At 34.0% G+C, this 15,302-nt stretch overlaps 1 protein-coding gene across 1 annotated transcript in view; it reads left to right on the top strand.

Annotated features, from left to right (window-relative positions):
- The window catches only part of LOC124539458 (nose resistant to fluoxetine protein 6-like), a 52,253-nt gene that overhangs the window by 18,233 nt on the left and 18,718 nt on the right, over positions 1-15,302 (top strand). The window contains exons 4-6 of the mRNA XM_047116854.1: positions 569-725; positions 3,375-3,477; positions 4,283-4,370. Of these exons, the coding sequence (XP_046972810.1) occupies positions 569-725; positions 3,375-3,477; positions 4,283-4,370 (348 nt within the window). The remainder of the gene's footprint in view (positions 1-568; positions 726-3,374; positions 3,478-4,282; positions 4,371-15,302) is intronic.

Raw genomic sequence — 15,302 nt, 5'->3', positions numbered from 1 at the left:
AAACGCTCGAAAAATTCAAAAGTATCACACGTATTTTGAGTATCTCGTTGATATTTGTTTTATATGCAACTAGTAATCGCCCGTGGCTTCTCTCGCATTTTACGAAATTGACTGTCATGTGTTAGACAAAAAAAGTTGCCTATATAGCAAATTTCATCAAATTCGGTTCAGCGGTTTTTTCGTAAAATACCGATAGACAGACATACATTGTTACTTTCACATTTATAATTAATCGAGTCGAGATGGCCCAGTGTTTAGAACGCGTGCATCTTAACCGATGATTGCGGGTTCAAACCCAGGCAAGCACCGCTGATTCATGTGCTTAATTTGTCTTTATAATTCATCTCGTGCTCAGCGGTGAAGGAAAACATCGTGAAGAAACCTGCATGTGACAAATTTTATTGAAATTCTGCCACATGTGTATTCCACCAACCCGCATTGGAACAGCGTGGTGGAATATGTTCCAAACCTTCTCCTCAAAGGGAGAGGAGGCCTTTAGCCCAGTAGTGGGAATTTACAGGCTGTTGTTGTTGTAGTCTTAGTATGTTTTAATTATTTTTTTCAATAGGTCGACTCCCTTTCCGTGAGATATTGCAAAACCCAAAACGATTACATTCCAACTGATTCCCTGGATTACATCATTGGAGCGTTGTTGTTGTTGCTGCTTTTTGTCAATATTGGATGTTCAGCGTATTACTTCTTTTGGCAGCCGGAAGATGGAGAAGGTGTGTATTAAAAACCTTTTAAATATAGTATATTAAAGATGGTGCTGATCACCAGTTCTGTTACCTGAACTTGGCTGATACGCTACCGCGTGTCTGGATAATCTAGTCTTCATTGCTGATAAACTTAGATAATTAAATGGAGGATAATAGTTTCATGGAGACACTTTACTTGGTGGCAGGGCCTTGTGCAAGCCCGTCTGGGTAGGTACCACCCACTCACCAGTTATTCTACCGCCAAATAACAGTACTCAGTATTGTTGTTTTCCGGTTTGAAGGGTGAGTAAGCCAGTGTAACTACAGGCACAAGGGACATAGCATCTTATTTCTCAAGGTTGGTGGCACATTGACGATGTAAGGAATAGTTAATATTTTTTACAGCGTCATTGTCTATGGGTGATGGTGACCACTTACCATCAGGTGGCCCATATGCTAGTCCGCCAACCTATACCATAAAAAAAATTAAAAATTGGAGTGCCTTTTTATAATCTATTTGGTTATATATTTTTTTTTGGTTTCTTAGGCATTGATGTAAATACAATAGTGCCTTTTTACACTCTGTCTGCTAATCCATTTTTTTGTGTCTTACGTATTGACGAGCTTCAGTGTTGCCATATTCAAAACAAGAGTAGAAAAAAATTATAAACGCGAAAATTTCAACCACTATGGAAATACTTATATTTCAAATATCGATATGAGATTTATTAATAGCTACGTTTTAAATATATTGTAAACAGAACACTCATAAAATCATACTGATGTTTCAGTAAAATTGACTATGTTGATGCATAAATGCTAGTGCGTGCGATGTATTCGTGTGTGTAATTATTGCTAGTAACTAAACCTACTATTGTGTGTTGTAAGATGATACTGTAAAGGAGTCTTCACACCGAACTAGTAGACCAAACGACACGCTCGGTGACATTATAAAAAAGTTCCCTATTTCATGCCATTTTCTAGTCAAGAATAAGCTGATATCGATCCGCTAACAATATAATCTGACTGTATCGGCGGATCAGCTAGTTTCATGTGAAGACTCCTTTATTATTTAAAAGTATTGTAATTAACAAGATTATTATTTATTTAATTTGCATATTACCTCAAATTGGTAAGTGAAAAATAGCGAACAAAAGGTAACACTTAACCTATACTATATTCCAACCACAAAACGACAATAATCGAACAAATAATGTCATCAAACTGATGCAATATCATCCGAATGGTCGAGAGCTTGATATTCCATGACGTTAATTATGGCGTTTTGAAAACTGTTATCGGACCTTTAGAAGTCAAATAAAATAGACAGAAATGCATAGTTAAGGATTACCATATATTTTGATCAAGACGTATAAGACAAGCGCGTTAAAAACACAAATGTAAGGTTTGTTTATCTAAATACCCTCATCAAGTAAAACAGAACAAGTACTGTTGATGAAAAAAGATAAAATATTATAATTGACAGACAAAAATAATACCTTCAATATATTAATTAACACGCTTAATTATTAACTTAATTTCGCCAATAGTAAAATGATTGAAACTAATTACCAATGTTTCGTATGGCCGTGACGACGCTTGAATAGTGAATGGGCTTGCTGTTGTAATTAAAGCCACAAAGGACATCTTAGATGCAATCATTTGCAGCGCATTGACAATACAGCGGATGCATTGACGGTTCAGCTTTGATTAAAATGCCATGCCAATGCCCGTTTTGATAGAAAGTGGAAAATCATCAGATCACGATATGACGTCACAACTTTTAAAGTCACTAACACATTTTTATTAGCCCGCGGCTTTGCATATATTTTTCCAATTTTTTACCAAATAAAGTATCATATTCCTGACTTCAAAAATGACGGATATCCATACAAACTTTCAACCCTATTTACCACCCTTAGTGATAGAATTTTTAAAATTCCTTCCTTAGAGGGTGTCCACGACCCTACTTACCAAATTTCAAGGCCCGAACTAATAGTATACCCTCGGCGAAAATGAAACAGTCAGTCCGGTCATGTTATTTTTTTATACATATTATAGGTGACTTAAAACAGCCGAATTACCCTCAAACAAGTCCATTTTTGATTAATTTGAGTTTGTAATTGACTTTGGGGAATATCTTAAGAAAATCTGTTAATGATGACTATTGTGTAAAAGCTCTGGTACAGAGCTGAAATCTTCAAGACTTCTAATGCCCTATCTAAATAATTGAACATTTGATATCTTTAATTTATTAACTAATGTGTATACAATATTAATAGTAGCTGTAATAAACAGATAAGGAGATTCTTTTTTTGAAGATAATTTATTACAAACTTTGTCTAAAAATTAAAGTCCATAAAAAGATGAAGAGTTCTTTAACGTTAAATATAGTCTTTTAAGTTGTTTTTTATTTGCTGTTGGATAATTTCAGTATGCAAATTCTATCATTCTACCCCATCACCCGTTTTGTCGTCTTCGATTTCGAAACACTGTTAAACTGAAATTATAATACCATTAATCATTCATTATTCAGTTAAAGATTATACAGACGACCAAAAAGTTTTCATAAAGTAGGTTTTAATGTATAAATATGATAATATGCGCAATTTCATAAACCTCTTTGAATAATTTAGGTGTTTGAGACATGATGCTTAATTTATTTTCTATTTTTAGGTAATAGATACATGTTGGCGTTCTGCGTGCAAAAGAATTGGAAAGCCTTGAAATATGGAGGAAGTGCTGAAGGTGGAATCTTCAAGTGCTTTCAGGCTATGAGGTAAGATTTGAGAGTTTTGAACTTTGAGAATGATATTTAAAAATAATGGCCAACTTAAATGGCTGTTGATTCCAAGATCAAACTTCAAACCCATAGATTGGGTTGGGATGATAAGTTATTTGACGTCATACAATTCCTAATAGGTAAATGATGGTTAGATTTAGTAAGGCCATTCCTACCATGACCTGGAATGCAGCTGTTGCTCCTGCCTCTGAACTTTCTCTAGTCATGTCCAATTGCAATGACCTTGGAGGATTACATAATGTACTGACGCTTGGGTACTATAACATCATTACCTGCACTGTTTGCTAGAACGTCACGAGACCGAAATTAATCTGAAGGACATTACAATAATATTATACACCTGTATGATCAACTAGCACGCCCCGGCATGTGTTGCAATACCTTATTTAATTATCCGTTATAACTATCGTAGATACTGCCTTGTTGGTTTATTGGGCGTAGATCCTGAAGCCGTGGGCTCAAATATTTGGTCAAATGTTTGGATCAAATGTTTGGTGTTTTGATTTTACTATTATTTCTTATCATGTCGGTTTTACCATTCTACTCAGTTATTAACGGAAGGTAATAGAATGTACGCCTTTGTTGGCGTGAACACTTACCCAAAATAATATGTTCTACGTAATAGATTGGTGTTTTTTGAATTATGACAGCACTTGTCATCAAATCATCATCATTTTAGGTACACTGATGATGGACATATTTGCTCTGATTAGACAAAGTCTAAATACGAATTCTTCAGTCAATCACAAATTTTATTTTGACATTCTTTTTTCTTTTTCAGATTTTATACAATGGTGATGATACTTGGTCTACATTCCATGATATTTATAGGTTATGGTTATACGGAGAACCCCGATTTCATTGAAAATGTAAGTTATCACTCTTAATATAACTTTAATATAATGCATTTTAAAAATATGATTTAACTCAAACCTCAGTTATAAAACAAAACAACAAATGAAACATTACAGCGACGAACAAATGCAAATAAAAATACCAAATAATGCCAAACGCGTCTTCTTGTTGATGCCTCAAAAGTGCGTTTACTTTAATTATTAATAATTAACGTATTAACATATTGTTGATACACACAATACCACAGGAGATTCCATGTCCCTATATTTTATAATATGAGAGTAAAACAATACAATTTTGTATAAAAAAAATTGTTAAATTATGCAAAATTGACAAATACTAACTAACAAGTAAATTTCAATGAAAACTCGTTGAACTGACCCTAGTAACCGGTTTCCCATCAACAATAATTATTATTGGGAAAACCACGATTTATCTTACCGGTATAAACTCGAAGCTCATGGTATATCGCAATCTTGAAATGTTATAAAGTTATATGCGACATTTACATGAACACAAAACACACGCACTCACACACACAAACGCACACGTTTTTTTTTATTTCGCAACAGAAGCATTTTGAACGCTTTCTGAGATCCATAGAACCATAGATGGAAAATGGCTTAACCTGTTTTTAATTCATAAAATAATAATGGAACTATTTCCACAAACATTACACGCTTCCTATTGATTTTCTCTCCCAGTAAGAAGTTCCAGTCATTTATTATGGAATATGTAAGTCGGAAATTAGGTGCGGAACGTAATGAGGGTTTTGACACATAGAGTGTACTTGGGAAAACGTCAGTATTGTAATGAATCTATCATAAGTTTTTTGCGTACGGCTGTTTCTATATATTTATTGTTTCGTGTATTATCATTTTACTTGGTGGTAGGGCTTTGAGCAAACCCGTCTGGGTAGATATCACTCACTCATCAAATATTCTACCGTACTCAGTATTGCTCTGTTCCTGGTAGAAGGGCGAGTGAACGAGAATAAATATAAAGTATAAAGGTTAAAACATCTTAGTGTCCAAAGTTGGTGAGACATTGGTGATGTGAGGAATGCCTATAGGCGGTGGTGACCACTGACCATCAGGTGGCCCTTTATCTCAACCACTTTAACATTTCATATATATGTATAAAGATAATGGCTAAATGGCCATAAAATTGTACCTGTGACTGAACGCTGGCCGATTGCATCTCAAGATTATAAATTTTTAATTATTATCAAGTCAAATATCGACTTATGGATAAAAATAGTGAGGAAATCAATAAATCACATTTATGTGCTATAATGTGATCTATACACATAGGTAAGTTACTTTAGGAATAGCTGTCGTGGCTAAAAGTCAAAAGGCCATCACCAAAATCAATATAATTGCACGTTAAAGCTGATGAAATAGCGAATTGCAATTTATAAAATAAAACCTTCATCGAAACACTGCATTCTCTAGTATAGCTTTAATGCAATTGGTTGAGTAGATTTTTCTATTAGGTTCTATAAATTATTCGACTCATTAATTAACGTGGATTTTAGAATCTAAATTCTAAACCAAACAAATAAATTCCTAAAACAAATGCGAGTAAGCTTTTCCGATCGATTTATCGTTTGTAGAATATTCAATAAATTATGGCAAAGCGGTACATTCGCTATCATTACGAATTACACGTATTATTTATGTTCAGTGAATTCGTCCGCAGTGCTAGACTAATATTAATAAATCATGGTTTAGTATCGAATTCATAATTTCAAATTATAATCCGGTTTTAGATTTTTAAACTAGCATCGGTTTAGAATACGAAAATCTTACCAAAAATTTGCTGTTCCACTAATTTTCCATGTGCTTAATTAGTGTTTATAACACGTTGAATTCTCAAAGTCATTAACAATATTAAGAGTAATTATTTCTGAGTCCATACTTATAAACAACTAGCAACCCGGCTTCGCACGGGTGCAAAACTGATACTAAATATACTAGAGAATTGCTTTATTTACGACATCAAATTAGAAACTAAAATGATCAGTGTTTCTTTACTATATTCAAATCAAATCAAAATAAACTTTATTCAAGTAGGCTTTTACAAGCACGTTTGAACCGTCATTTTACAATTAAGTGAAGCTACCACCATATTGTTCATGTATTGTATACAAAAATATCCATCTTGAATCACTCTATTTATTAAAAAAAGACCGCATCAAAATGCGTAGTTGTACAGATTTAAGCATACATACGGATATAGGGACAGAGAAAGCGACTTTGTTTTATACATACTATGTATGTAGTAAAGATCAAAACTTGCTTTTAACCCTTCGGGTGTCTGGTGGGTCTGACAGACCCGTCACTTCAAAAAATCAACGATTACTTTTAAATTTTTGGAGCAAACCCGCTGCACTCCTGAGTAGCTTCGAGATACAAACTAACGGCTGTGTTGACTACTCTCCCGCTGTCCACAACGTACACCCATCCGAACAACACGCATTTTGTGTGCGCTCGGGTCTCAGGGACCCGACCAGGCACGCGGCGTAACTTTTAATCTTTAATCTATTATTTTTGTTTTGTCGCTTTAATTTATATTGGTTGGTAAATTATTTATGGAAAAAATATTGATGCAGTTATAATGACTGGGCGATTAATAAATGATGAAATTCGCCAAGCTTTAGAGAGAAATTTTGAAGAAAATGAAGATCAGGATGTAGTTTTTGATGAAAGTGAAGATGAGTCAGATACATAATTCTGATGTTGACAAGGAAGAAGTAAAAGTCTAAAACGAACCAAATAACAGGGATATCATATATACAACCAAACAAAAGTGATTTATATGTCCCAGTCATTAAGTAATTATGGTCACAGATCAATATATAAAGGCCTTGATTATTGTTTCTGGATTCTCAACACTACTGGCATAAACGCAATGTTAATGCAAACGTTATTCATATGTTAAACAATTCGGATACTAGAAGAAACTTCATAAAAAAATGGGCATAGTATTGACTGCTTTAAATCAGACTGAACGACGTAATAGTTGTAAGATGCAAAATCTTATCTTACTTTACGTAAGAGAATCAGCCCTCATTTAAGGGAACCCTCAGAGCCACCACCCAAAAGACATAATGCTGGTACGAAAAAGCGTTGTTATGTATGTCCTAACCAAAAAGATCACAAGTCTAAATACATCTATGTGTCTTGCACAAGTCATATTTGCTTGGAACACGCAATTTTTTTTTGTGAAAATTGTCACATAAATACCGATTAGATACAAGCAATACCTTTGTTACTTTTATATCAAAATATAAAAGTTTGTAAATTGATTAATTAGTGCCTTAAATTAATGTAAAGTCTGATTTTTGATCTCAATTAAAAAAAATAATATTGTCGATTTAAACATAAGTGTTTATTTTTATTACGTAAAATTAGAGACTTTTTAATTTTTTGAATATAACTTTGTAGAAGAACTTTAGTTTAATTTTATTTTTCAGTCATATAGGTAAACAGCTCTAAAATAAATATAAACACATTATTTGGCGTTCTGACTAATGAAATAAGTAAAAAACAAGCATTTTGTTACCGGGTCCCACAGACCCAACAGGCACGCCATGTAAGTTTTACCCACCAGGCACCCGAAGGGTTAAGATCAAGAAAGATTACGGCTTACATCATTACACGAACATTTTTATGATGAATGTTCCAAAGTTTTGATTTCATAATTGCTAAAAACTAAAATATGTAAAATTGTATTAAATAGTCAGAGCGTTCATTATCGATACTAATTGATTTTATCGCTGATAAAAATAAAATATCATTAATCGTATTAAAAGTTTAAGGATCAATGGTTTGGAATATTATTTTAGTATGCTAAGTACCTGATTTATTTGATTCATAAATTAAACGTAGACCCAAATGTGAATCGTTGTTTTAAACATAGAACAAAGAATATTTAGATATGGCATCGAACTCGTAATTAAAATTATATATTACTAGTAAGCTGTATTAGTAGTAAGCTGCGACTTCACTCGGGTTTTGAGTGACAAGTAGCTCAACGGTCTGCTGTTTTGCGGTCGCCCGCGAAATATCGCATTTTTTCAAAAGATTCTTTTTATGTATTTCAAATCCTATGACAGGTTTTGCTTTGTATAAATTTAATGGTATCCTGATGAAACTTTGATGCGAAGGTTTGGAACATATCCTACCACGCTGTTCCAATGTGGGTTGGTGGAATACACATGTGGCAGAATTTCTATGAAATTTGTCACATGCAGGTTTCCTCACGAAACATATTTCACCACGCTGTTCCAATGCGGGTTGGTGAAATACACATGGCGGAATTTCTATGAAATTAGGCACATGCAGGTTTCCTCACGATGTTTTCCTTCACCGCTGAGCACGAGATGAATTATAAAGATAAATTAAGCACATAAATCAGCGGTGCTTGCCTGGGTTTCAACTCGTAATCATCGGTTAAGATGACGATGACATCGAACGATGACGCGTTCTAACCACTGGGCCACCATCTCGACTGCTCAATTTCCGAAGTCCTCGTGTTACTGAAAATCTTTTTGATACAAAAAAAAACATTACTAAGGGATCGAGCGCGACACCACCCGAGTCACACATAAAACCTCATTATCTGCAACCATGTAAGATGTCAACTAAATTAATGGGGGCAGTTGAAGTAACTATTTTATGAGAGTACGTTTTCTTATTGGCAGGGCTTTTTGGAAACACCTCTTTGTACTTACCAAGAACTAATCAAATATTAGTATTACTAAATAGCATTTTTAATATCGCTGTGTTCCAGATTGATTTCAAGTGTAATTAATAACAGGCAAAAAAAGCCGAGATGGCCCAATAGTTAGAAGGCATACATCTTAGCCGATGATTACGGGTTCAAACGAAGGGGCAAGCACCACTGAACTTTCAAGTGCTCAATTTGTGTTTATATTTCATCTCGTACTCGGCGGTGAAGGAAAAAATCGTGTCGAAACCTTAAATGCCTAATTTCATAGATATTCCGCCACATGCGTATTTCACCAACCCGCATTGGAGCAGCGTGATGGAATATCTTCAAAACTTCTCCTCGAAGGGAGAGGAGGTATTAACCCAGCAGTGGGAAATTTACAGGTTGTTACAGGCAAAAGGTATTTCAGAGTTCCCAATATTGGGACAGCGGTGGTGAGGTTAATAGATCTAGAGACAAAATCTATGGTGATGACCACTTGTGATGCTGCGTCAAAGCCGATGTCGATTTTGAAACTAAAAAAAGAGGAAACTTTAATCAGAATAGAATTATTAAAGACATTGATTTCGGGATATTTACCAACCACATCCACTTTGTGGAACCAGTTTTCGCCGGGGTTTTTTCCGAACCGATACGACATGGGAACCTTCAAGAAAAGAGCCTACTCCTTTCTTAAAGCCCGCAACGCACCTACAAGCCCCCTGGTGTTGCAGATGTCCATGGGCGGTGGTAGTCACTTTCCATCAGGTGAGCCTACTGCTCGTTTGCCACCTGTGCCATAAAAAAAAATGTTTTTGACTTTTGTTCGGTGGAGTTCGATATTTCGACATTATCTACGAATGTCTTGTTCACGAGAGTTTTCGTTGAATCTGGTTAATATCCCGAAATCAATAACTTTAATAATAAATATAACCATGGTAATTTAAAATCTCATAATAATATTGTTGATATGGACGTTTCAAATGAAGCTTCTATGATACTTTTAGCTCCTAAATTCAAAACCGAGTGCGTAATTAAATTGATGAAGCGCTACAAGGCTTGAATGGTACGATAATTTTCGCGTAGTCAGTATTATAAGTTTGGAAGAGCGAATTTCCAAATTGTGTCCGAATTTACTTGCTCGATACTGTAAATAATAAGCCAAAATATAAAATTATATTGCGGATACACGTATATATTGTATGTAATCAAATTAAATTTAATTATTTGTATTGATGTGATACGGACTCGTGTTAAAGGAAATAATAATCATTACATAGTGTAAAACAAAGTCGTTTATCGATGTCTGTCTCTATGTATCCTTTTTTGTGGTATAGGTTAGCGGACGAGCATATGGGCCACCTGATGGTAAGTGGTCGCCATCAACCATAGACAATGACGCTTTAAGAAATATTAACTATTCCTTACATCGTCAATGTGCCACCAACCTTGGGAACTAAGATGTTATATATATCCCTTGTGCTTGTAGTCACACTGGCACAATCACCCTTCAAACCGGAACACAACAATACTGAGTACTGTTATTTGGCGGTAAAATAACTGATGAGTGGGTGGTACCTACCCAGACGGGCTTGCACAAAGCCCTACTACAAAGTAAAACATACATACATCTTTAAAATTATGCAACGGATTTTGATGCATTTTTTTAATATATAGAGTGTTTAAGAGGACGATTTTGTATACAATACTGTAGAATATTTAGTAACAGTATTGCACCAGTGCGAAGCCTGGGTGGGCCGCTGGTAAATATATTATATAGAATATTTATCAGAATAACATCGGACGATCTTAAGGAATCAAGCTGTCTCTTTTGATATAATAGTTCAGACATCATACATTTTGGAAAAAGGTCAATGAACCGAAAAGGCTGTTTTTTCAACCGACTTCCAAAAGGAGGAGGTTATCAATTCGTCTGTATTTTTTTTTTTTTTTTTTTTTTTTTTTATGTTTGTTACCTCATAACTTTTCAATGGGTGGACCGATTTTGATAAATTATTTTTTTGTTTGAAAGGTAGTGCTTCCCGTGGGGTCCCATTTTTTTTATTTTTTTTTCCGATGATGGTATCCATGTGAAAACGACATAAGTCTTAAATTTGCATTACGTATATACGCGACAAATAGGTGAATAACTGAAAATCACGTTAACCAATTTTGATAATGCTTTTTTTATTATAAAATATATACTTCAAGGTTAATTTGGTGAAAGTTTGGTAAGGTTCTGAGCACATGATCCATGACAAAGTAACGGAACGGAAGGGAACGGAACAATTCTGAGGAGCACGTTAGCGATACTCGGTCGAATCTTTTATTTATGGGTTATTTGAATATTTGAGTCACCTTCCGTAATGTGGTTATGTTTATGTAATTATCATAGTCGAATATTATAATCAACTAGCTACCCACCCCGGCTTCGCACGGGTGCAATACTGATACTAAATATACTACAGAATTTGTTTATATACAACATCACATCGCAAACTTCTAAAATTATCAGTGTTTCTTTACTATATTCTTCATGTATTATATACACAAACCTTCCCCTTGAATCACACTATCTTTTAAAAAAAACCGCATCAAAATCCGTTGCGTAGATTTAAAGATATAGGGACAGAGAAAGCGACTTTGTTTTATACTATGTAGTGATGGAACTCCTATACGCCTCGCAGTTAGGGTGCGATATGGGGCAGAATTTCTTACTATCTTTAATCAAATTTTGTGTATGTGATGTGATGTCATATGATGTACGAAATATAGTTGGTCTTTTTCAAAGTTTTTTTGCTGAGTTCGATTACAGCTCTTTCGAGGGATCCTTGTAGTTTACGCCGCGTGACGTATTAAATCCGCATTTTCGAAAGTCTATTTTTGCTTTATTCGCAAGTTTCCTTTGAAATTGTCCTCGAAGTAGTTTCTGACTCATATAAACGGAACGCTTAATCTATCCATATTAAAAAAAATTAGTTAGTCAACATCAGCTTCACTTAAAATCAAAAAATAAATAAAATTTTAACAAAAAGAAAAACCGACTTCAAACAAAACACTATTTTAAAACAAATGAATATGCACGAAAAAGTAATAAAAATAATTGCGTATTCAACATATTTTTTAGAGTCTTCCTAAGTTAAATGAAATGAAAAATATTAGACTACTTAAAAGTCGATTAACGATTATATCATGTAGTTATAATTATTGTTATATTTGGAGTCGGTGTCAGCCAATAAAACCCTATAGTATATCTATCAAAAAACAATACGAGAATACTTTAACAAATATGTTTTTTACAAATTACCGTTTACACAATAATATACTGGATCAATCAAGGGGCTCGTATCGCTTCTTTCTTTTGATTGTTGGGGCAAGGGCACCGTGGCTGACACCGGCTCCAAATATAACAATAGTTATAACTACATGATATAATCGTTAATCGACTTTTAAGTAGTCTAATATTTTTCATTTCATTTAACTTAGGAAGACTCTAAAAAATATGTTGAATACGCAATTATTTTTATTACTTTTTCGTGCATATTCATTTGTTTTAAAATAGTGTTTTGTTTGAAGTCGGTTTTTCTTTTTGTTAAAATTTTATTTATTGGATATGTTGTAGTGAGGACTTAGGAAAGCTTAATTTGTAATAATCGATATTGATATCCTACGTGCATGTGCATACAGTGTTAATTTAAATGAAATAAAATCCTATTGTTCGAAAAGCAGAACTTACATTAAATGTCAATAAAGTACAATTACATTTACATAATTATATCCTTCTTAGAAATTGACAAATACTATGTCCACGTTTTTTTATCATTAATATAATCGACAACCTCCGTGGTCGAGTAATGTGTACAACGGTTTTAATGGGTACATAGCTCTGAGCCCCGGTTTCGATTCCCGGCCGAGTCGATGTAGAAAAAATTTATTAGTTTTCTATGTTGTCTTGGGTCTGGATGTTTTTGGTAAGTCATTACTTCTGATTTTCCATAACACAAGTGCTTTAATTACTTACATTGGGATCAGAGTAATGTATGTGATGTTGTCCAATATTTATTTATTTACACAGTTTTTAAATCTGGTATTGAGTAATTTGCCTTAATGTTGTTATAAATAACATTTTTAAAAGGCCAAGTTAATAATACTTCTGAATTAGAAGAGAGTTCTGTCGTGATGAATTATTAATAGACGCCACATTTATAAAAGTAATTGTTATTACACTTTTTTTCATTTATTTATTCAATAGATGTATTCAACGGATAACCTAGGGGGTCGTTTATGATCTAATAAAAACCGGCGTCTGTCAGCGTTGGGGGAGGTCTGCTGGAGAATGCTGAGGTATTCGTAATAATAGATGCTTTCACACGTGCGACAATAATGTCTGGGATAAGTCGTAATTTCTAAAATAATGCTGATATCAATTTATTTAACGTATGTTAGTATGTTTCCTTCATCTATGTGAAAGTAACTCTGTCTGTCTGTCTGTCTGTCTGTCTGACGCTCTTTCACGACAAAACTCCTGAACCGTATGTGATGAAATTTGATATTAAGAAAACTTGAACTCCAAGACAGGCCATAGGCTACCTCGTCCCGTGACACATGAGAAATGCCCTAAAATGCAAGCGAAGCCGCGAGCGACTACTAGACTAGAATATGTTTGCTTCGCTTTTTAAGCATAAAAAGGAATATACGGACAGAGAAAGCGACTTTGTTTTATACTCTGTAGTGATCATGTATAAATACGTACAAAAAATAATAATAATATTAATACGCAGTGATATTCTAGATAAGTAATACGTGATATACAAAAATAAAACATTCTAATTTTAAAAACGTTCGATAATTAATCGCTTTAATTATCAGACATAAAAAGTCTACTTTTTTGTCGCATGTGTGCAAATAACAAATCCGTTTAAAACATGTGGCATTCGAAGGCTTTCTCGCAATGACTGTCGCGTGTGTGCGCACGTGTCTACGTATAAATCTAGATTTTATAGCACACTTGACAGCTTTTGTTCTATTTATGCGCCGTTCTGTCGAATATTTGATGAATTCCAACAAAGAACGTCTCAGTAAGATTTCTTTTTCGGGTATTCGTTCTTTATTCATATTAATGAAGCCGCATTGATATATTTCATGTATTTACTTCATTGTATTACAGTGGTTTAAGTAAATATATTAACGTTTTGAAATAGTAATGATATATTTTAAAGGAACCCTTTCTCTCGACCTTGTTTAATAGTGAATATAGAAACCCCTATTTTAAGTTATGAAATTAAAGGTCATTTTAGGAATTTATCTAGTAATATTAACGTTTTCTGATAAATTATTAACATTATTTGTATGACATAAAATTTTCACCAACAACAGCGTAGTGGAATAGCGTAGTGTAATATGCTCCAAACCTTCTCCTAAAAGAGAGAGGAGGCCTGAAAATAATAGTGGGAAATTTACAGGCTGTTGTTGAATTAGTTTTTACAGGCTTTATTGATAATTGTCTTGTAATTTTTTAAATATTAACCAGCAACTAATTTAAATTATATTTTTAAGAGCACATATACATATGTGTTGGTGCCTCAAAAACAGAACTTCTGAACGAATTAGGATTAGAATACGATCATATAACGATATGAAAGTTTGCCGATCTGACTTATCGAACTATTGACATACCATTTCGAGTATAACGCTGACCTTATCACTTGTACTTGCAAATATTCAAGATAATTCATTTACTTCATAAACATTAAATTTTATTCCTGGAATTTTACTAAGATTATATAGGACTTAATGGAACTATATTGCTTTATATAATGGATAAAGATTTGCATATTTTGCTGTCCCATTTAGTGGAACCCTTCTCTGAAAATGGGTTCGTACAAACCAAATATTATCCGTGAATAATATTATATAACTGGCCATCTGTGACGTCATCTTCCAGTTTCTAAAACACCTGAATTTTAAGTGAAGGTTGTAGATTACTTTTTGTTTTATATCTCAACACATATAGGCAAATAAGTCCAGTGGTAAGTGCTCTCCACCGCCCAGTGACACTAGTGCTGTAAGAAATGGTAACCATCCTTACATCAACAATTTGCCAAATGGCTCTCACCCATCAAACCTGATGGCAATAATTATGGCTGTTTGGCAGGAGAAAGGCTGATCAGTAGGACCTAGACGGCCTAACAAGCCATACCACCAACTGATCAATATGTCTATCCAGGTGG

The sequence above is a fragment of the Vanessa cardui genome, chromosome 22, assembly GCF_905220365.1.
Source record: "Vanessa cardui chromosome 22, ilVanCard2.1, whole genome shotgun sequence".
NCBI classification, from domain to species: Eukaryota; Metazoa; Arthropoda; class Insecta; order Lepidoptera; family Nymphalidae; genus Vanessa; species Vanessa cardui.
This window is presented reverse-complemented; position numbering and strand designations above follow the sequence as displayed.